Below are 24424 nucleotides of genomic sequence, written 5' to 3'. Positions count from 1 at the left end.
TCCTTCCCGCCTCCTCTTCTCTCCTGGCTACTCAACCTTTAGGTCATAGCTTAAATGTGTCTACACTAGAAGAGTCTTCCATGACCACCCTCACCCATTCACCCACCCACCCACAGACAGGTAGAAGCACCTGCCCACACATGTGCGCGCGCACACACACACACACACACACACACACACACACAGTAAGTACCTCTTTTTTAATGATGTTTTTGAAGGCTGTAGTCTTCTTCATAATACCTCTCCTGAGTTTTATAATTATTTTTTTGAATGTTTGTTCAATTTTGATCTTTCATATTACCCTCCATGAATACGTCTCTTTCTCATTCATCATTGTAGCCATAGTGCATGGCATTGAGTTAGGCACCTAATAAATATTTGGTGAATGAATCAAACTTAGTAACTGTTGAGTGCTGGGCACTTTGTCAGTCCTAGCTGAGGGCTAACGTGTATTTCTAGAAGCTAAGTCTTGAGCTAATTTGTTATATAGCTGATAATGGTTTTTTTAGGGCCAGTTTAATGATTGTGAGTTCTATCTCAGAGGAAGGTATTTATATTGTTACGTATCTTTAAAACAAAGATACAACTGTAAAACATAAATGCCCAAATTATTTGAAATGATAAAATTGTTCTCTATATCCAATAGAATAGGCATAAATGGACTCCAGACATTAACCCTCTATTTCATAAGGAAACCCATTTATTGTGCTTTATGTTGTTAGTTCTTGGAGGCTACAGTGAGGAGCCCCAAGTACTTTGATATGAGGTAAATATAACACATCAAGAGTTTAACCTTTAAAAGCACCACAGATTTATTTTATATGTATGTAAATTTAAAAAATATAAACATACATACATATGCATAATTTTTTTCTGAAATCAGTGGGTGGCAAAGTATAATCTGGGGCTCATGAGAAATCTCCAGGATCTTTTGAGGTTCATAAGGTCAAAACCTTTTTCACTCTTGTTGTTTCACAAGTGTACTGTGAAGTTTTCCAGAGGATACCTGACATGTGATACTGTATCAGATTTAATGTAGAAGCAAGCAGATAAGAGAATCCAACTGTCTTCTTTATTAAGCTAAACATTAAGGAGATTTGCAAAACTGTAAAATAATGCCACTCTTCTTTTAATTTGGAAAATGTGTTATTCGTGTTAACGTATAGCAGATTAGGGGTTCTGAGACCAAAATGCAAACCACTGCTTTAAGGAGACAAAAAATTCCCAGGTCTGCTAAATGCTCACTGTATTTGATTAAATTTTAAAGAATGTGTCTGTCACAATCTGGGTTAATTAATAATGGAAGCACATTAAAAGAATAATCAAGAGACCAACATGTTTTGTTAGTGTTTTTTCACTGAAGAAGAGAGCCTTAGCTACCACTAAATCAGACCCCATTGTCAAAGCCAATTATTAGAAAACTGTATATACCAGGTTATCTTAAGCTGATACTATCAAATACTTGATTTTTTCCATCTCCTGTTGTTTTGATTCTTCCTCCATGTAGTTATCTGGATATGATGTTTTATGGTCATAGAACCATAAAACTGGAGATGACCTCATGCAGGTCTACCTACAGAGAGAAAATTTGCTGAGCACATTGATTCAAATATTCTTGCCTATGATGACAGTTTCCCTTATTATCAATTAATACTTATGTCTGATTGTGAGTGGTTCTTCTTTGTAGAAAGATAAGGTGCCAATATGGATTTGAATTTTCTGGTCTGAGACAACCATTTCTCATTGTAAATGTATAAAATGGCCCTCTACTTTTTATGCATCAGATTTTTAGCCATGGCTAACATCAGTCTTTCCTCAAGATCCTTATTTAGGGTGTCGGCAGAATCAGTGCAGGGGTCTGTAAGGACAAATGTCATACATATACACTCTAGTCTTTAGTAGATTCATCCAGCCACTTGGGGGGTATAGTGTGATAATTTATGCAATAAGGAAAATCTTAGCTCTGGATCTAATATTTTTAAAATTAGTAAACTTTTTTTAGAGCAGTTTTCAGTTCATAGCAAAAATGAGCAGAAAATAAAGCGAATTACCATGCTAATTTTTTTAAGTTAATTTTTCAGTATCTGAGAATAGAACTTTTTTGAGATTATTTGAGGTTTTTTTTGTTTTGTTTTGTTTTTTAAATCTTTAAGGAAGGCCGAGCTGTTGCTTCAGTTGTAAAATAGTCTTAGAGCAGGCAATGATGATCAAAATTATGCCATTGACCATTAAGCTGCTGGAACATGAGAATGAGAATTTGGAATGGGTTTGTTAGATGGAGGAAAGTAGTAAGTAATGTATTGAGTTGGCCAAAAAGTGCCTTCGGTTTTAAAGTAAAAATAAAAGACATTTTCCATTTTCACCAAGAACTTTATTGAACAACGTATTCACCCTTTTGTTCCACTACTTTCTGCCATTTTCCAGGCAACTTCATAATTCCATCTTCCCAAAACGTTTTATCTTTTTGAGCAAAGAACTGTTCCAGGTGCCTTTTACAGTCTTCCAGGAAATGGAAATTTTTTCCATTAAGAGAATTTTGTAAAGACCAAAATAAATGGAAATCTGAAGGTGCAATTTCTTATGAATACGGCAGATGAATGAGAACTTCCCGGCCAAGCTTTAACAGTTTTTGCCTGGTCATCAAAGAAATATGCAGTCTTGCGTTATCCTGATGGAAGATTATTCGCTTTCTGTTGACTAATTCTGGATGCTTTTCGTCAAGTGCTGCTTTCAGTTGGTCTAATTGGGAGCAGTACTTGTTGGAATTAATCGTTTGGTTTTCCCGAAGGAGCTCATAATAGAGGATTCCCTTCCAATCCCAATATACACAACATCACCTTCTGTGGATGAAGACCAGCCTTTGGTGTGGTTGTTGGTGGTTCATTTCGCTTGCCCCACAATCTCTTCAGTTCCACATCATTGTGTAGTATCCACTTTTCTTCACCCATCACAATTTGTTTTAAAAATGGAACGTTTCGTTATGTTTCAGTAGAGAATTGCATTCAGAAATATAGTCAGGAAGGTTTTTTTTGCTTAACTTACATGGAACCCAAACATCAAAGTGATGAACATAACTAAGCTGGTACAAATGATTTTCAGTGCTTGATTTGGGTATTTTGAGTATCAACAATGTTGATTTTTCCCAATTAATGTCTCGATTTGATTGCTATCAACTTCAACTGGTCTACCCGACCCTGGAGCATCGTCCAGCGAGAAATCTCCAGCACGAACTTCACAAACTATTTTTGACATGTTTGATAGGTCACAGCACCTTCTCCATACACCACAGAAATCTTTTTTTGCATTTCAGTTAAGTTTTTACCTTTCTTGAAATAATAAAGCATAATATGCTGAAAATGTTGCTTTTTTCTTCTATCTTCAATATTAAAATGGCTACACAAAAATTCACCAATTTTGATAAGTCTTTTTTAAAATGCACGCTGATATGACAGCTGTCACATACAATCTAACGAAATTGTTTTGAATGAAGTTAAAGACAACTAAGTGCTGCTAGAGCCATCTTATGGAAAAAACTGAACGAACGTTTTGGCCAACGCAGTAGTTTGCTAGGGAATCAATGATAGCAAATAAATAAAAAGATTACCAAAGAACATTAAATACCCTATTGATATTACACATTAACTTTTCATCGTTATCTCAGGAACCTGATTTTCTTGGCTAGTTTCAATCAGATAAAATAAAGTCATTTAACCCCATGATTATTATTAAATACACCTACTGGTAATTCTAGACTAGAAAGTGGCAGGTTTTAGGTAAAGGTCTTGTGATTTTTTACAGTTGAAATTAATAGGTAATGGTTGTAAAAAAAAAAAGTCAAGTTCTATTTGTAAAAAAGTAAAGTGAAAATGTTAACACATAAACACAAACATGATAAGGGAAGGACTTTGGATAGTGAGATTAGGAGTATTTTTATTGTTTTATTTATGCAAGTATGAATTGTATAAAAGTTTTTTTTTCATGTGACAATGTTTTTGTGATGAGGAAGATACATACTTTTTTAAAACTTAAGGCAACCTGAAAGTACCTAAGGAAAGAATAACTGTAAGATATTCTTTTAACTTTCTAAGTATTTTTTGCCTTATTATTTGACTTGTATAACTTTATATATGTAAAATGAAAGAAGAAAGATGTAACTTTTTAAAAAATACTCTTAGAAAAGCTACGTTGCCTTGTTACTTGGTATTTTTATTACTTCTTAGAGTCATAGTTTTTGTTTTTTGATTAAAATCTTTTTATCAAAATTCATTTTAATGTTAATTTTAAAAAGCCTAATAATATAAGTTATAAAAATGTGATTTATTATGAAAAGGTGTATTTACATTAAGCTTTTAGGAGCATAGTTACAAGGAATATGTTCATTCTGAGATAGTACAGTTGAAACAATTCTTTGCTCCTTGTGCTGGAAATCAGTATCTCCCTACCAAAAGTATTTCTATCTTAATGTATTTACAAATTATTTGGAGACAAAAGGTTTCTTTCTGACCATGAATTGGTTGACTTTAACTCTTTAAAAATCATTTATATCTCACATTTTATAAGAAGATAGAAATGTATGTGTTAGTGGTTTGTGGCAAAGTAAAAGGTATCATTATCTATATTCTCTCTTTTTTTTTTCACTAGGCATTTTTATTACCAATATGTGAAGCAGCAGCTATGAGAAAAGTGGTAAAAGTATATCAAGAATGGATCCAGCAAGAGGAAAAGCCTTTGTTCATGCAAGAGCCTGAAGAAATTGTGATCTCCTCTTCAGACTTACCATGCATTGACAATGTCACAGACCATGATATTTCAATGGAAGAAGGAGAAAAGAGAGAAGAGGTAAAATAAGACTTACGTATTTGAGTATGTTTAATAGATTAGATTTTCACAGAGTGAGATAATACGGGATAAATGGGAAGGTAAAGATACCTTTGAGTATACAGTTGATCCTTGAGCAACATGGGTTTGAACTGTGTGGGTCCATTTATACAAGGATTTTTTCAATAGTATTGAATAAGTACTACAGTACCACATGATCCATAGTGGGTTGAATCTTTCAGACATGGAGGAACCTTGGATACTGAGGACCAACTATAAGTCATACGCAGATTTTTGACTGCTCGGAGGGTTGGCACCCTAAACCCAGTGTTGTTCAAGGGTCAGTTATATTTTGCAATTTAGTTAATGTAACAGTTACCCCAGTACCCTATCCCAAAGCTCTTTGATGTGACAACTTTAAAAGAGGTTGTATTCTGATTCTTTAAGTCATTGCCTGGATCAAAATTAGATGCTATTATAAAAGGTATAATATTTAAAAGTGTGGTGGGAATTCCCTTTCTGTCCAGTGGTTAGGACTCGATGCTTTCACTGCTAGGCCTGGGTTCGATCCCTGGTTGGAGAGCTAAGATCCCCCAATACATCTTAGAGTGATTACCAAAGTGCAATTCCCCCTTGCCTGTCTTATTCATTTAGATGTCAGGAGTAAATGGAACCAGGGACCCAAATTCCACTCGTGCTCTCTCTTATCTCATTCTTTCCCCTCTGTGAGCAAACTGCAGTACTTCTTTTCACAGACCAGCTTACTTAACAGGTCAGGATGTTTTTTATTCTGCAGTCAGCTCTAGTGCAAAAATTCCCAAGAAAGGATTCAGAGTATTCTGGTTTGTGTTTCACACTTGCCATTGGTCAGGTTCTCACCAAAAAAGTTACACTCTGATATTGACATATATCTTACTAAATCCAGATAGGAGTGACTTGGTAATCACCTTGATGGTTAATTAACTTCATCCGTGGATTTTTTTCAGGATATTAACATATAAATGAATAATAGGCAACATTCTGTAGGGATTCAATGAATCAATATTTATATATGTATGAATATGTATATATGATATATGTATATATCATACATATATACATGTATATATGTATATATCATGATATATACATATATATATGTATATTTAGCATCCTCCCCTAGTTCTAGAGGGAAAAAATAAAAGTAAGAAATATAATTGAAGTAAATAAAATTATATAAATTATGAAAGAATGTTCACAGTTGTATTTGTTATGTACCAGCAAAAACATCCAATTTTTGCATCAAGCTAGAAAATAAACCTATCAGTCTAAATAATTTGTTCCCCTCTAGTTTTCTGTTATGAATTTATAGCTCAATACTGAGCCTACTCTCTGTCATTTAGTATCCTTAAATAAAAATGGTAGGGGCTTCCCTGGTGGCGCAGTAGTTGAGAGTCCGCCTGCCGATGCAGGGGACACGGGTTCGTGCCCCGGTCCGGGAAGATCCCACATGCCACGGAGCGGCTGGGCCCATGAGCTATGGCCACTGAGCCTGTGCATCCAGAGCCTGTGCTCCGCAACGGGAGAGGCCACAACAGTGAGAGGCCCGCCTACTGCAAAAAAACAAAAAACAAAAAACAAAAAAAAAGATAGATAATAAATCTACTTACATACATAGTAAAAAAAACAAGTAGTGGAAAGGAGGGAGGAAAGCCAGAAGGAAGGAAGCTACAAATGCAGGGTGATGTAGGTGTATTGCATAGGTGTGTCCTATTGGCTCCTTACATACTTCACCAGTGTTGCCATTAGAGATGTGATTTCTTGCTAATGGCGTGAACCAAAAAACAAAAGTTGTAATCTTTCATTGATTTGTATTTCTGGTAAATTCTATATATATGTATATAAATCATTTAAAATTTGGTGTTAATTATAAAATGGAGTTGTTACAGATTCAGATAATTAATTATTAATGGGTTTTTTATTCACAGAGTGTCTGTGACACATTTGAAAGACATGCAGAATACAGGACAGTTTGTGTATGTGCAGACTGTCATGTGCCTTGTTGTATGTTTAGCATTACCTGGCTTATCCCATTAAATCCCAGTGATATTCTCAATTCTTGTGACAACAAAACACTCCGACAAGTTTGAGTGCTGTCTAAAATATGTAATGCCCATTTTTAGAACAAGTGTTAGAGATAGAAATATGAAAAGACATCATTTCTATCTTTAACAATGCTTTAGCAAGAAGACAAGCATGCAAATTTAAGTATTATAAAACAATATTATTGCTATGTTCCTACAGTGTGAAAGAGGGAATACCTAATTCCGCCTAAGAAAGGCTTCAGTGAGGAAGTAGTATAATACAAAGAGCAGGTAACAAGTGGGAAAGGAGCCACACAGTGTGAATAACTTCTACAAAGATGTAAGAGACACTGAGAAGACTTTTATTTGGCTGTAGCTAAGAGCAGGTGGTTGAGAGTGGTAAGAGCCACTATAGACAAGATAGAGATAGACAAGAACTAGGCTCTGTTTAGTAACTTGTGTGCCATTGTAGTGGACTTTGATTACATTCTAGACACTGGAAAGATTATGAATAGAAAAATGGCATGGATAGTTACATATTTCAGAAGGCTCATACCAAGCTCAGAGTGGAAGATAGATTGGAGGTCAGTCTGGAGGCAAGGACACTAGTTAGGAAGTATCAGAAGTGAGATAATAAGTACCTGATAAAGGAAAGTGGCAGTTACAATGGGAATATAAGGGAGAAGACAGATAAATGAGCTCCTTTGGTGGTGAAACCAGTATTTTTTTTTTTGGCGGTACGCGGGCCTCTCACTGTTGTGGCCTCTCCCGTTGCGGAGCACAGGCTCCGGACGCACAGGCTCAGCGGCCATGGCTCACGGACCTAGCCGCTCTGCGGCATGTGGCATGTGGAATCTTCCCGGACCAGGGCACGAACCCGTGTCCCCTGCATTGGCAGGCAGACTCTCAACCACTGCGCCACCAGGGAAGCCCTGAAACCAGTATTTTGATGATTAATTGGGTATGAGGAACGAAAAGGTGTCCCAAGTTTCTTTTTTTTTTTGCAACCAGGGTAGTTGCCATTCGCACATGAATAGGAGAGAAAATAAGTGCGGTGGTGGTGACGGTGGCCAAGGAGGCTATAGGAGTTGGTAGGAAGGGGAGGGCATGGTTATGTAAATTTACTTTTAAGTATCTTGAAGTTGAGGTGCTTGTGGGTCATTCAGGAAGAACTGTTCAGAAGATACCTGATCATAGAAGTATGGAGCTTGAGAGAAAGCTATAGATCAGACCATGGCATAATGTATTGGCTACTCGGACAGCACTGAGTTCCAGTACTGCTTCTGGTAATGAAACAATAGTTTATATTAGACTGAACCTCCCATATATTAAAATTGTATATTAAAAATATATATTAAAATATATATTAAAAAAAGTATTTGAAGATACTGGTGAGTGACCAAAAGCAGAAAGAAACTAGAGAGAAACTTTAAAAAAGGGATCAACTCTGAGTGAAATTTCTCTTTGACTGAGGGAGCTCCCTAGTCAGCAGGACTTTGACAGCTAAACTCAAGCAGAAAGCTACAGTGTTAGTGGTTTGAAGTAGCAGTATTCATCTATCTTCGGATAACAGGAATTTTACTACTCTTAAGTAGGATAAATAGAAGCTAGTTTCTATTGTTTTATTTAAGTCATTTGGATTCTGGCATTTATTTGCTTTACAACAGAATTTATCTTTTACAAAGCTGTAAATAATATGATCCCATTCTTGAGTGTGTAAATGTACAGAAGGGAGGTTTATACATTAGATAGATAGAAAAATGTCTATATCTGAAATAATACAATTTCTGGCTGGTCCTTATGGATGATTTTTTTTTACTTTCTTTGTATTTTTGTCAGTGAGAACCTTTTTTACAGTGCACCTATACGTTGTTTTTGTAGTCAAATAGGGTATGTTCTATTTTGAGAATATGTTTAGCAGAGGCACCCAGTAGTTTCCAGTTTACTTCTTCAGCTTACTGACTTGTCACAGCATTCTTAATTGATGAAATATTAAAAACTTGATATTTTGCTTCAGGAAAATGGGACCAGTATTGCTGATCATGTTCGAAATTCCACTTGGGCAAAAAATGGCACCTACCAAGATGTTCTTCATAATGCTTCTGAAGAAGCCATAGAACAAAACATACGAGCTGGTGCCCAAGCAGTTTTGCAGGTAGATCACTTGTTGTTATTTTTTTTAAATAAAATAAAAATCATTAAATATTTCAAATACAAAATTCAGTATTTCAGTGTAATTTTTAAAATATAATGAACTCACCACCCACATTTATTAATTATCATTATGCCATATTAATTTTGTTTTTCCCTTAACTTTCATTTCACTTCATAATGTATTGATAAACATTACATTTTTTTTCTAGACAATTTTAAACTTTATATAAATTGTGTCATGGTGTACTGTCATCTGCAACATTTTGCATTAACCATTATGTTTTTGAGATTTGTTGTTGATACATAGGCATAGTTAATTCATTTTAAACTACTTTGTGGTATTACAATTTATGATTATTTCATATTTATTCATTTTTCTGTTGATGGTTTTTTGTTTCCAATTTCTCAGTATTCCAGATAATGCTACATTAAACATGCTATATATGTATTTTTGAGCACATGTGGGAGAATTTCCGTAGGATATATACATAGAAGTGGAATTACTGGGTTGGAGCATTTGTACATTATCAGCTTTACTTTACTGTTATTGCCAAATTGTTCTCCAGCATGGTTATAATAATTTACATTCCGTCCAGTAGTGCTTGTTAAGTTCTCATTTCCTTATGTCTTCCTCATTACTTGTATAGTCAGATTTTAATTTTTGCTGCTCCTGTGTGTGTGAAATGTTGTCTCATTTTTTTTTAGTTTGTGTTTCCCTGTTTCAATTTGCTTTTCCTTCATCACTACTGAAATTGAGCATCTTTTCTCATGTATGAATGGCCTGTTAATATGCTTTTTCCATTATTCTTTTGGATTGTTTGTCTTTTTGTTATTGCTTTTTAGTTCATTATATTCATTCATTTTTTTTAAATCATACTGTTTTTGTCAAGGCCACATGTGACCTCCCCATTGTTAAATCGAATGGATGTTTTTCAATCCTAATTTTACTAGAGTTGTCTGGAGCATTTTACAGAGTAGATCATTCCCTCGCTGTTGAAACCCTTCTTCATCTGGCCTTCAGAGTAGCATACCCTCCTGTGTTTCTCCTAACTCACTGGCCTCTTCTCAGATTTTTTTTTTTTTTTTTTTTTTTTTTTACTGATTTTTCAATATATTTCTCAACTTTTCATGTTGAAGTGCCGAGGAATCAGCTTTCAGATCTCTTTTCTATGTAAACTTGCTCTCTTGTTGATCTCATCCATTCCTTTGGCTTTAAGTGTCATCTATATACTGCAACTTCTACATTTTATCTCTAGTCTGATACTTCTTATCTGAACTCTATGAGTCCTAAACTCAAATATTGAAATGCCAAGTTGGCATCTTCACTTGAATATCTAATAGATATCTCAAACTTGACATGTCTAAAACTTGGCTTCTCACCTTATTCAACAAACATGCTCTTCCTGCAGTTTTCCTCGCTTCATTTGATGGCAGCTGTTTTTCAGTTGCTCAGACCATCTAATTTCCTATATTTCTTTTATATCTTATATCTAATTTGACGACAAATCCTGTCAACTTTCAAAATGTATGCAGAATCTGACTGCTATTCAGCACTCACACTACCTCTTGTGTTCAAGCCTCAGTAATCTTTCATCTGGATTATTGCAATAAATTTCTAATTTGTATTCTTGCTTCTGGTCTTGCCCATCCATCATCCTGGTATATTCTCAACACAGTAGCCAGAGGGATCCTGTAAAATGTAAGTCAGATCATGTTATTTTTCTGCTCTGAAACCTCTGGTGGCTTTTCCTTATCACTAATCATAAAAACAAATTTCTTCCCAATGGTCTATCAGGCCTTTACATCATTGCTCCTCAGAGTGTGGTCCACAGACTAGTGCTGGTCCACAAGGTAATTACAAATTTGAGAGTGAGAGTTTAGAAACTAAGTCATTTAATGTCTCTTGATTCTGATGAAAAGTCTTTTTTTCATTTCCTTTTACCTATTCATTTTTTAAATTGTATTTTATAATAAGATTGTTCTGTAAGACTGGGGGGAAAACCTGTTCCCTCACCACTGGCAGTGTGAGAAGCTCTGCTTCACATGCTCTCGCTGTTTCTCAACGTTATCTCCCACTGCTTTTCCCCTTCCTCACTTCACTCTGTACTTCTTGCTGTTCCTCAGATATGCTAGGCCGGCTCTCACCAGTCCTTTAAACTTGCTTTTCCTTTTCTTTGGAACGGTTTTCTTCCATGTTGCTACATAGTTGAGCTTTGCTTTTCCTTTTTTAAGTCACCCATATTTATATCCATTCTCTGCTCCGTGCCACTTCCTTTGCTTACTGGGTTTCCTGGGATAATGAGGTGATATTGAGTACCCTTGTCTTGTTCTTGGCTTTTGGCACTACTTCAAAATGTCTCAGGTTCACACAGAACTTTTCAGGTTCAATTACTAATATAACATTTGCTGTAGTTCTTGATAAATATTCTTTTTCAGATTAATGAATTTTACCTTTTTTCTTAGTTTGCTAAATTAAAAAAAATAATGAATAAGTGCTAAATGCTTTTCTTTATGCATTATGATGATCCTACTTTTTTCCATTTTAATCTATTGATAAGATATAGTATATTAATAGACTTTTCCAATGTCAAGGCATCCTTACATTTCTGGGGTAAATAACTACTTGGTCATAAAGTATTATATTTTGATCAATTTGAATTGCTGCTGTTTTTTGAAGATTTTTGTCTATATGTTCATAAGTGATATTGGTCTCTTACTTTTCTTATGTGTCCTTGTCTGTTTTTGATAACTGGATTATAGTTTTATAAAAATAAATTGGGTAGTTTATTTGTCTCTGAAACAGCTTGTGTAAAATAGGGATCATCTACTGGGAAGGCTGGGCAAAACTCTGCCTGTAAAGCAGTGTAGGCCTGGTGTTTAGGGATGGATCAGGGATACCTTGATTACCAGTTCACTTTCTTTTATGGTATTGATATATATGTCTTTTGTATTTCTTCTTGAGTCAGTTTTGGCTATTTATGTTTTATCTAAAACATAATCCATTTTATTAAATTTTCAATTTTATTGACATAAAGTTATTCGTTGAATTATCATTTTAAAATTCTCTACTGGCTATGTAGGTATGTCTGTATTTTATTTCTAATGTTATTTGTGCCTCTTTTTTGCTTTTCTTAGTCAGTGTTGTTAGACTTCCAGAGTCAGCTCTTTTCCCATTTTTAAAGTTAGCTTAATGTTCTTTTCTCACATGATTTTACAACTGTATTTTGCCATGGAGTTCATCCAGGGGATTTAAATCAGAATTATGGGTGTAGAAGATGTAAATGTCCTAGGTTCACAATAGATGTAATGTTCTGTTCCTCCAAAGTGTCTTTGAAAACCTTTGCACATACCTGTCACCATTATAACAACTTTCTCCTCAGTAACAAAATACAATTAATGATTTGATTATAATGAATTTAATTAAAGATACATATTGATGGACCCTGATTGGTAGTACTATAATATGCAGTCTGTTATTACCAAAACAGATATGCACACATAGTCAATAAACATGAAAAAAGAGAATAGATGGTGTTGAACACCTCATTCAGAAAGTCCATCTTGATTGAGGTATCATCTTTTATCCTAAACGATTTTTAATTTTTATTGTTCTTTTCATTTTATGACAACAATCAGGTTGTTATATTAAAAGCGCCCTCACTTTTAAAAAATGCTGTTTTTCACTTGGCTTATTTTTTTCAGGTGCCTACTAGTAATTTTATATTTGTCTAGATAAACATAAAAATAGATTAATGAGCTTAAATTTCCAATATCAAGCTGGTGGTAGAAGCAGGGTTAGAATTAACCTACAGTCTAATGCTTTTAAGTTTGTTGTAGATCACCTAGTTACCAGCATCTTGAGTTGTTTTCCCTTTGAATAAGAAATTTCCCATTGAAATTCTGTAATGAATCACTAATGATTTCTTTTATCTTAGGTGTTTATTATAAACTCCTCAAACATATTTCTTCTTGAACCTGCAAATGAGATTAAAAATCTTCTGGATGAGCACACAGATATGTGTAAACGAATTCTTAACATTTATCGGTTCATGGTTGTGCAAGTATCAATGGACAAAAAGACTTGGTAAAAATACTTATCTTTTTTTTTTATTGTGTATATGAGCATAGTAAATTCTAGAGGAATAGTGCCTGTGAAGAGGGCTTGTAACAATATTGTACAAGCTTCTATTATTGAATGAATGAGTGAATAAATATTTTATGTAATAATCATGATGACACAGTGGTCTCCTTCACTTTATCTCAAACATCTTTGATCAAACTGCCACAAGATACCTTTGTTTATCTTTCTAAAGTGGGCATGTGATGGCCTCCCCCACTGCCCGCCACCCCCAGGAATGAATACTGGCATGCAGGTATGAATAAATGAATTTATATGTGTGAATGAATGAATAAGTAAATGACTGAATGTATGAATGCCTGATTCCTCAACCTGGCATTCAAGGCTTTGTACAGTCAGGCTCCTGAGTACTTTTCTAGCCCTTTCTCAAGCCTAAACTCCACCCTGCAGAATGAGATCCTATCTCCCAGCTTTATCAAATTTCTGTCTCTCGAGCACAGTCTGAACTTTTCTTTAGAGTGTCTGATTCCTGTCATCTTTTCCTATTGTTACCATAACTATCCTTAGATTCTACCTTCCTTTTTCCACATAGCCTTATTTTTTTAGCTCACTTCCTTTCATTCTGTATTTGTACCTCTGTTGTAGATCTTGTCAAAATTGTCTTAGTTCCTAAGTTACTTGTAAAATGTTCATTTACCTCACTGAATTGAGATGCCCTGAAAGGTATATATACTGGTTGTCTTGTTTTTATATTTCCTACATTTCTTAACATAGTATGGATACTCTATAAATATTTGTTTAATTGAATGAAAAAAGAGGGCTTTTAGAGAGATGAGAAGAGCAGTTCTTCGGTTTCTGTAAAAATGATACATGTTCATTGTAAAATTCAAACAAAAGTTTTAAAAAGAAAATAAAAGTTGCCCAATAGCTCACTCTCTAGAGGTAATTATTGTTTGCCCTTTGGTGAACATCTGGTTCACCAAACCACACAGTCTCATAGTATTATACCATATGTATGTACCATAATTTTCTTAACTAATCACCTGTTGCTGGATATGTAGTTACTTATTTTGTTGTTGGAGGAGGGGAGGATAATGAACATCCTTGTATGTATACAATTTTCCTCCTTTGAGTCATTCTTAAAAACTGGGAGTACTTAGTCAAAGAATGTGCCTATTTTGTGTTCTGTTATATATGGGAAAATGGTTTTATTTTGAAAAAGCTTTTGATTAACACAATATTGATATAGTTATATCTAGAAGTAGTTATTAACTGATTTGGAGCACTTTTTCTGTGTCAGGTATCTTTTTAATCTTTTTACATCTATTTTCTTTCTTAATCCTTGTAGCATCCTATGAGGTAGATAATTTTACGTGGTGATTCTTAGGCACAAAGAGATTAAGTAATTTATCATTGTTCACACAGCATAAATTTGAACTGTGGTCCTACTGACCATTCTTTTGTTAGTCCTTCCCCTTTTATTTTCTTTTTATATGCTTTTAATCAATGCTGTTGGTCCAGGTTAAAGTGAGAGACTTGCTATGTGGAACACAATTTTAGAATTTTTAAAAATTTTATAAGTTCCCTTGAAGTCATAGCATTATGAAAGATTTCTCACATATTTACATTGAATTTATAAGACTTTATGAATTAAAATCATTATTGTATTACAAAGTGAAAAGTTATCTAATAATATATGAGTGAATTATGGTTTGACCACAAATCAGAAAGATTTATTTGGAAAACCTATTCTTTATTGAATATGTGGTTGACTTTAAATGGCTTTTCATTTCATATAGTGAAGCTAGAAGCCTAAGGTTACAAACGTGTTACCTCTGATTTTTATGAGTTGAATGCATACGTTTGTTTGGTTAATAAATTCAGGAGAGTTTTCATTGAGTGATACTTTTATATTTAATTCTGCCCTTACTTCCCAGAAAAACCATGATATTAGATCTGGGATTTCTTGCTGCCTCTGCTGCATTTCTCACATGGACTGTCCCACATATTGCTATGCCTAGAATGGGCCTGCAAATAAGCCAGAGAGGAGGAAGCTTGATAGACTTGGGTTGTTAGTCTGACTATACACCCAACTGAAATCCCCTTGTCAGGCTTTTTTTTTTTTTTGTATGTGGTTGCATCAGTTTTTGAATTATCAGGTGCAAATAAGGTAGTTTTATGGTCTTAATATTAAGCATCTAGGAGGAAGAGGCAAGATAAGGATAATATAATAGGGTTGGCTTGACTTGCAGTACACGAAGAGGATAAAGAATTGAAAGATGGCCAAACGAAAAAGGATGGAAAGAAGCAATAGAGTGATGGTTCTTGATTACTTGTCAGGCTCATTGTGATCTGTTAGTCTTAAAATATCATGTAATTTTTGAAATTGAACCTGGTACAATTCTAGATATGCAGTTGTTCTCCATATTGTAAAGATGGATGAGATGGACAGGTATCAAGGTAGAATTGTATTGTATAGACAGATGAGTGTTCTTCAGACAGCTCCCTAAGGTCACTATTTGATTTGTGGGGTGGAGGGATGGGAGCAGTCTCCGTATTCTCACTCGCAATTCATCAGCTGTTGTATAAATTTTTATTTGGTGAGAGGTATTGTGGCTGAGAAATGGCTTAAAAATGGCTGGTATAGATTTATAAAATGGAATTTTATATTTTAATATTTAAAGAATTCTAAAATTTGGAAAGATATTTGGTATTTGAGTTAATGAAAGATAATAACGTTTTTATAACAAATATTAATTTGAAAGTTATTCATTAACCAAAAGCAAACATATGGAAAAAGGAAACATTAATTAATTTTTTTACTTTAAGGGAACAGATGCTGCTTGTGTTGCTCAGAGTCACGGAGTCTGTACTGAAGATGCCATCACAAGCTTTTCTACAGTTCCAGGGGAAAAAAAATATGACCTTGGCAGGTCGACTTGCAGGACCACTTTTCCAGGCAATAAAAATAAATAAATAAATAGATAAATAGGTGGATAGATATGTATTTTTTCTTAAGACTCATTGAGCCCTGAACTTACTACCTGGGAAGAAAGCTTTAAATCAGAAATCATTTCATATTAAATAATTTTTTGTAGAGCCAAATAAAAGTTGCTTATCTAAATAGACTATTTGCCGTACATACAAACTCAACCTAATAGAGGAAATATCAATCAGGTCTGTGAAAAAAGTGTTAAAACAAGCTGATTATATTTATCTCCTGTGTGGTACACTTATGTATGATTGCAAAAAGCTGCCAGAAGGCTTCATGATAATGGCTTGATTGTTTGCATTATGAGTTTCCAGGTCTCTGGGATTGTTAGAAAAACAAGACTTTAAGTCGTTCTGTAGTAAAGAAAAAGTAGTAAATCACGATTCTTTCTTACCATGCTATTCTGGAAGACTTTATTCTCTTCACGTCTTCATTTGAAGTATCAGTGGTAGTTGTTTATACAGGAATTATATGCTGTGTTTTCCAACCTAAGGATAGAGTACCGACTTTAAATGTATTATGGATTATTTGGAAAATGGAAAGCAAAGTAGTATTTTTTTAAAGATGACACATTAAATACAAATACATGGATAAAATGGTTCTTTTTTTTTTTTTTTTTGCGTTACGCGGGCCTCTCACTGTTGTGGCCTCTCCCCTTGCGGAGCGCAGGCTCCGGACGCACAGGCTCAGCGGCCATGGCTCACGGGCCTAGCCGCTCCGCGGCATGTGGGATCCTCCCAGACCGGGGCACGAACCCACGTCCCCTGCATCTGCAGGCGGACTCTCAACCACTGCGCCACCAGGGAAGCCCCTATAAAATGGTTCTTAATGTCAAGGATAAAAGCTATCTCAGCTCTCATTCTTGGCCATTAGTGTAGCCATTCAAATGATTATTTTTTTCCCAGATATGCTGGTTCACCTAAAATTCTGTGATGGTAGTGAATAAGTCTTTGAAACCAGCTACATTTATTATCTAAACTCCTCTTGACTTCATGAGTTCCCCACCCCCACCGCCATGGTTAGAACTAACCCAATGGTGGGCGCTATTGGAAGGTAAAGTTTTAGCTTGCTACATGGAATAACTTTTTTGTACTCTGAATGTTTAAAAATAGAGTGGAGGGCCACTCGTTATTACTATTTTATTTCATAAACTCTGCTCATTTTTATCTTTATACTTAATGTATAAATTTATGTGAATTCCTTAGTAAAATTGGTTGAGTTAAAAAAAACTTATTTTGTGACTTATTTCTTCAATAGTAGGATTATATCTTTGGTAGAAATCTATAAAGTCTCAGGGGTACAGCCTGGTTAGTAATTTCTGCCCTTTTATGAATAAGTTTTTTATTCTGTGATTGGATTTGTTACAGAACACCTTTAATTGCTCTGGTGTCTTTAAAATGAAATTTAATTTTATCCTTCAGTTTATGTTTAAGTTTTCAAAAACACATTTCAGTAAGTTAAATATATCTCTAGTAACTTTTTTTTGAATATTCAAATTGTATAATTAGTGATTCCCATCTTTAATTTGAGAATGTAGGTTTTGTTGTTTTAGTTCAGTAACTACTAACTACTCAATAATTTCAACACGTAATAGTGTGGAGACTTTTATCTCTTTTTAAACAACATTTATTTAACATTAACATAATGCAGCATGAAGGGTAGTTAAACTTTAGGGAGATTTCTTTTCAGTTTTGGTAACTTGTCCTAATGCCAGAATGTTGGGAATTGGCAGTTGTTGAAATTTATAGTAGGTACTAATGAATGCTTGAATTACTTTTATAAGTATTATGTACCAAGAAAGGATATCATGGATATTATATGATTTAAAGTTCTGCTTGTTTTGGTGTGATTTTTTAATAATTGATTTTGAATATATTTCATTGTTATTTCTGATTATTTGTCTTTATAGACTCTTATAGTTGCCTGGATTAAAGCAAATCTAAATGTGTACATCTCCCGAGAACTTTGGGATGACTTACTCTCAGTATTGTCATCATTGACCTATTGGGAAGAGTTAGCCACTGAATGGTCACTGACTATGGAGACACTAACTAAAGTTTTAGCTAGAAATTTATATAGTTTGGATCTCAGTGATTTACCATTGGATAAGCTGAGTGAACAGAAACAAAAAAAGCACAAAGGGAAAGGTAAGAGTTGTTCACAAAGATGCTCCATATAAATTTGTTTAAATAATTTGGTCTGGGAAAATCAAGCCAGGGAGAGGTGTGAAGGTAAAAGTTATATTTTCTCTTAATTATTCCCTCCTTAATTTACCCTGAAGGTTAAAAATTTTCAACAGTGAAACATGTAGGTACCTTGTAATTGTTCTTGAAGAGCCTTAAATTCAACAGTAATTTTGATGAGAAATAAAGTATTCTGTATGTTGTTCTGTACATATCTAGCTAAAGTTACATAAATAATTCAGAATCTTAAATATTTTATCTTTAACAATTAACCAAAATGGAAATTTATAAAACACTCTTCCTTTTTATCATACACAATTTTTTATTGAAACATAGAAGGTGATTTCATGTTACTCTATTTAAAAAGAATTGTGTGAGAAATTCTTTTAAAAGCATTTTCTTAGTTTTAACAAAAGCAAACATTCCCTGGATGTGGATTATATACCTGCCTAATGTTAAAAAGCTGGAGAGGGACAGTAACATAGTGATTATATCATAAAAACATGTCCTTATAACTCTGGGTTTGCTGGTATTTTTCACTCTTAATAATTAGTTGCTGTCTAGAGATTACATCTGAGTCACATTTCATACTTAACAATAGTCCAGAGTGCTAAGTGTGTGACCAAACTACTTTTTCCTGGACTATTTATTTTCCAAGTGGCTATTATTGGCAGGTAGAGATAGAGTAACTTCCACCACAGGATGGATTTTGGTTAGCTCATTTTCTATCCTTTTTTGCCTGTCCAAATATTTCACTTCTATATGAAGCAAGTGGGTGGCAGAGTATTTATAATCGTTTATTGTTGATGTATTTTTTAAAATCTGCCTCAGTTTTGGAACATGAAAATGAAGTTCAGAAAAACCTTATAGTATGCAAACATTTTATCTAGTTACTTTATGAGTAAACCTAAGAGTCTGAGGCAAAGTGGCACACATAATTCGAAGAGATTATTGATATGGTGATGGTACACTGAGATTGAAAATCTGCATTTCTAGGAGTGGGACATGAATTTCAGAAAGTTTCAGTTGACAAGTCATTTTCTAGAGGATGGAGTCGCGATCAGCCTGGCCAAGCCCCAATGAGACAGAGAAGTGCAACAACCACTGGTTCCCCAGGAACGGAAAAGGCGAGGAGTATAGTACGGCAAAAAACTGTTGGTATGTACTCTTTAAAATCATGAGAATTGTATGGGGCAATACGTTTATAGTCCTTAGTAACAATGTATATAAATACACTGTTTTCTTATCCGTTGGTTTTTGTTAAATGAAAAACTTCCATAGGAAAACCTTTTTTTCAGTAATACTTGGAGTCTGATAACATGCTGTGTTATCGCTTTATGCTATTAAGATGTGTCTTACATTATTGTTTTTATGTAGTTTATTTTACTGTTGATATCAATAATTTTAAACGTTACTTTACAGAATTGAAGAAGTAGAACTCTGATTCACTTTACAGAACTCATGTATTAATTGATATAGTTTCTACTAAGTGAATATACTCATAAACATGGAAAATTAGGTAGCATATTTTCAGTGCTACAATTATACAATTATATTGGCTTCACAAATTTCCAGTGAGGAATTCATGCTCTCTACTTTTAGACAGCTGAGGCCAAGGTGGAGTATATTGCTAGGTTCCTTGCTGCCTTTAACAAGCATGGAAGAAATTTCTATGATGGGAAGAATTTCTGGATGTAGGTTCACCCAGCATACTGTGGACCTAGTTACCATCTTATTCCTTTTCCTCTCAGAGATTTATAACTTGGTCTTCATTGTAGTAGAAAGAGTGCTGCAAGGAAAAACGAGGACTTTGTCCTGATCTTTTTTTTCACTCTGTCATGACTAAATAGCTAGATAACCTTGAATAATTTACTGAACTTTCTAGGCCTTATTTACTTCATCTGTATAGTGGGTATGATAATATCTCACATGCCTGAAACAAAATTGCTTGAAGTTACTTCAGGCTTTGCAATCTGTGATTCTGTGGAAGGAGAATTTTCTCTGGGAATGTATCTATATTTGATGGTAATCAGTGAAAAACACTACTATTTTAAAGAAATTTAAAAACATTGTAGGACGTGTCTTCTATGAAATGATGGGTTCTAAAGTGTTAAGAATTACAGTTCTAAAGGAAGAAAAAGGAGAAAGAGAATAGGGAAATTAAAGATTTTAGAAGAATTAAAAATGTTTAAAATTGTTCAAAAGAATATTTTCACAATTGTCTTCTGCCTATAAAATAACCATAGAATTATATTGATTGTATATGTCAAGCCAGAAGAATGAGAGATTATACAAGGAAAAAGGATATTGATGGATAAAAGTTAATATAATTTAATTTTGGTTTAGAATTACATTTTGAAATTCTTGGGAAGATATTGATTACATCTGAAATGCCTTTCTTCATTTTATGTTAATGTCACATTTATAGAAAATATTTCTATATTGGTTAAGAAGGAATTGTTCTTTTAATTTTAAAATTTTACTTAAAACTAGAATCTTTTAAAAAAGTTCCATATATATTTTTTTCTGATTATAGAAGTAATTTATGCTTAGTGTGGAAAATAAAGTTTAAGGAAGCATAAAAACATATTAGGTGTCTAATGAGAAGAAATCATTGCTAACATGTTGGCATATTTCTAAACCTTATAAAAGCATGTGTGAGTAAAATACTCATCTTAAAAGTATACCTGACTGATTACTCTCTGATACCTATGTTAAAACAGTCTTGCCTGGCTTGCTCATTGGACTAACCTATCAAATAAAAAGTTAAAGCATTACCACAGCAAAGGAAACCATAAACAAGACAAAAAGACAACCCTCAGAATGGGAGAAAATACTTGCAAATGAAGCAACTGACAAAGGATTAATCTCCAAAATTTACAAGCAGCTCATGCAGCTCAATATCAAAAAAAACAACCCAATCCAAAAATGGGCAGAAGACCTAAATAGACATTTCTCCAAAGAAGATATACAGATTGCCAACAAACACATGAAAGAATGCTCAACATCATTAATCATTAGAGAAATGCAAATCAAAACTACAATGAGATATCATCTCACACCAGTCAGAATGGCCATCATCAAAAAATCTACAAACAAATTCTGGAGAGGGTGTGGAGAAAAGGGAACCCTCTTGCACTCTTGGTGGGAATGTAAATTGATACAGCCACTATGGAGAACAGTATGGAGGTTCCTTAAAGAACTAAAAATAGAACTGCCATATGACCCAGCAATCCCACTACTGGGCATATACCCTGAGAAAACCATAATTCAGAAAGAGTCATGTACCACAATGTTCCTTGCAGCTCCATTTACAATAGCCAGGAAGGACATGGAAGCAGCCTAAGTGTCCATCATTGGATGAATGGATAAAGAAGATGTGGCACATATATACAATGGAATATTACTCAGCCATAAGAAGAAATGAAATTGAGTTATTTGTAGTGAGGTGGATGGACCTAGAGTCTGTCACACAGAGTGAAGTAAGTCAGAAAGAGAAAAACAAATACCATATGCTAACACATATATATGGAATCTAAAAAAAAAAATGGCCATGAAGAAACTAGGGGTAGGACGGGAATAAAGATGCAGACCTACTAGAGAATGGACTTGAGGACACAGGGAGGGGGAAGGGTAAGCTGGGACAAAGAGAGAGAGTGGCATGGGCATATATACACTACCAAATGTAAAACCGATAGCTAGTGGGAAGCAGCTGCATAGCACAGGGAGATCAGCTCGGTGCTTTGTGACCACCTAGAGGGGTGGGATAGGGAGGGTGGGAGGGAGGGAGACGCAAGTGGAAAGAGATATGGGGATATGTGTATATGTATAGCTGATCCACTTTGTTAATAAAGCAGAAACTAATACACCATTGTAAAGCAATTATACTCCAATAAAGATATTAAAAAAAAAGTTAAAGCATTACAAATTTTGTTTAGAAAGGTAGCTGGATAAAGTTGGAAAATACTAATACTAGAAAATGTTGAACTCCTTGCATCAGATTTCATTACACGTCAGTACCATAATTTAACCTGTATCCTGAAGATGGACTTTTAATTTCCAATTTTGTGCTGTTAAAAATGGTACAGAATATAGTTATGTATATTTCTATACTTTGTGCTTACATGCAGATATGTCTGTAGGTTTAATCTACAGGATTTGGAATTAAATTGCCCTTTAAACAATGAGATACCACTACATATCTATTAGAATGGCTGAAATCCAGAACATTGGCAACATGAAATGCTGACAAGGATATGGAGCAACAGTAACTCTCATTGCTCGTGGGAATAGTACAGCCACTTTGGAAGACAGTTTGGTAGTTTCCTAGAAAACTAAACATACTCTTACCATAGAATCAAACCATCCTTGGCATTTACCCAAGTAAGTTGAAAACGTATGTCCACATAAACATTGGCACTCGAATATTTGAAGCAGCTTTATTCATAAACTCGGAATTTATGCCAGAACTTGGAATCAACCAAGATATTCTTAAATAGGTGAATGAATTAACAAACAGTGGTACATCCACACAGTGGAATATTATTCTTTGAAAATAAGAAGTGAGCTATGAGGCCATGGAAAAAATATGGAGGAGCTCCAGATGCATATTGCTAAATGAAAGAAGCCAATCTCAAAAGGTTACATACACTATGATTCCAACTATATGATGTTCTGGAAAAGGGAAAACTAAAGAAACAATAAAAAAATTACTGATTATCAGGGGTGGAGGTGGGGAGCAGGGCAACAAGGAGGGACGAATAGGTGGAGCACGGGGTTTTTAGAGCAGTGAAAGTATTCTGTATGATACCGTAATGGTGTATACATGTTATACATTTGTCAAAAGCCCATAGAATGTACAACACAAAGAGTGATCCCTAATGTAAACTGTGGATTTTGTTAATGACACTGTATCAGTATTAGCTCATCAGTTGTAGAAAATGTACCATACCAATGAAAGATGTCAGTACTTGGGGGAACTCGAGGTGGGGGTGGGAGAAGGAGGGGATATATTGGAACTCTTTGTACTTGCCACTCAATTTTCCCGTAAACCTGAAACTGCTTTTTCAAAATTAAAGTGTACAGGCAGACCTCAGGAGATAAGTGCGGGTTTGGTTCCAGACCACCACAATAAAGCAAATATCCCGATAAAGCGGGTCACACGAATTTTTTGGTTTCCCAGTGCATATAAAGGTTATGTTTACACTATACTGCAGTCTGTTAAGTGTTCAGTAGCATATGTCTAAAGAAACAATGTTACATACCTTAATTTAAGATATTGCCCCAAAATGCTAACCATGAGTCTGAATCTTCAGCACTTCATAGTCTTTTTTCCTGGTGGCTGATGACTGATCAGGGTGGTGGCTGCTGAAGGTTGGGGTGGCTGTGACAGTTTCTTAAAGTAAGACCATTAAGGGAGTTTGGGGCATTGGTTGACTCTTCTTTTCACAAACGATTTCTCTGTAGTATGCAATGATGTTTTATCACATTTTACTCACTAGAATTTCTTTCAGAAGTGGAGTCAGTCCCCTCAAACCCTGCCACAGCTTTATCAACTAAACTTAAATAATACTCTCAATCATTTGTTCTCATTTCAACAGTCTTCACAGCATCTTCACCAGGAGTAGATTCCACCTCAAGAAACCACTTTCTTTGCTCACTCATAAGAAGAAACTCCTGTTCAAAGTTTTATCTTGAGACTGAGTTTTATCTCAGTCCCATCCTCAGGCTAGTTCTGTTGTGCTTTCTACCACATTTGCAGTTACTTCCTGCACTAAAGTCATCCATGAGGATTGGAATTAACTTCTTCCAAACTCCTGTTAATGTTGACATTTTGACCTCTTCCCATGAATCACATTGTTCTTAATGGCATCTAGAATGGTTTTCTTGTTTCCAGAAGGTTTTCAGTGTATCGATACTTTGCCCAGATTCATCAGAGGAATCACCATCTATAGCAGCTATAGCCTTATGAAATGTATCTTAAAGAATACAACTTGAGGGCTTCCCTGGTGGCGCAGTGGTTGAGAGTCCGCCTGCCGATGCAGGGGACACGGGTTCGTGCCCCTATCCCGGAAGATCCCACATGCCGCGCAGCGGCTGGGCCCGCGAGCCATGGCCGCGGAGCCTGTGTGTCCGG

General features: G+C 34.8%; 1 protein-coding gene across 7 annotated transcripts in view; it reads left to right on the top strand.

Moving 5' to 3' along the window:
* The window catches only part of RALGAPA1 (Ral GTPase activating protein catalytic subunit alpha 1), a gene marked incomplete at its 5' end in the record, with an annotated part of 231007 nt that overhangs the window by 73867 nt on the left and 132716 nt on the right, over positions 1–24424 (top strand). For all 7 annotated transcript variants that reach the window (XM_081227825.1, XM_081227822.1, XM_081227824.1 and 4 more), the window contains 6 exons: positions 4642–4839; positions 8899–9036; positions 12971–13119; positions 15943–16072; positions 18015–18252; positions 19285–19446. In XM_081227825.1, coding sequence (XP_081083951.1) covers positions 4642–4839; positions 8899–9036; positions 12971–13119; positions 15943–16072; positions 18015–18252; positions 19285–19446 — 1015 coding nt within the window. The remainder of the gene's footprint in view (positions 1–4641; positions 4840–8898; positions 9037–12970; positions 13120–15942; positions 16073–18014; positions 18253–19284; positions 19447–24424) is intronic.

The sequence above is a fragment of the Mesoplodon bidens genome, assembly GCF_964165515.1.
Source record: "Mesoplodon bidens genome assembly, chromosome: 3".
In the NCBI taxonomy this organism is placed as follows: domain Eukaryota; kingdom Metazoa; phylum Chordata; class Mammalia; order Artiodactyla; family Ziphiidae; genus Mesoplodon; species Mesoplodon bidens.
This window is presented reverse-complemented; position numbering and strand designations above follow the sequence as displayed.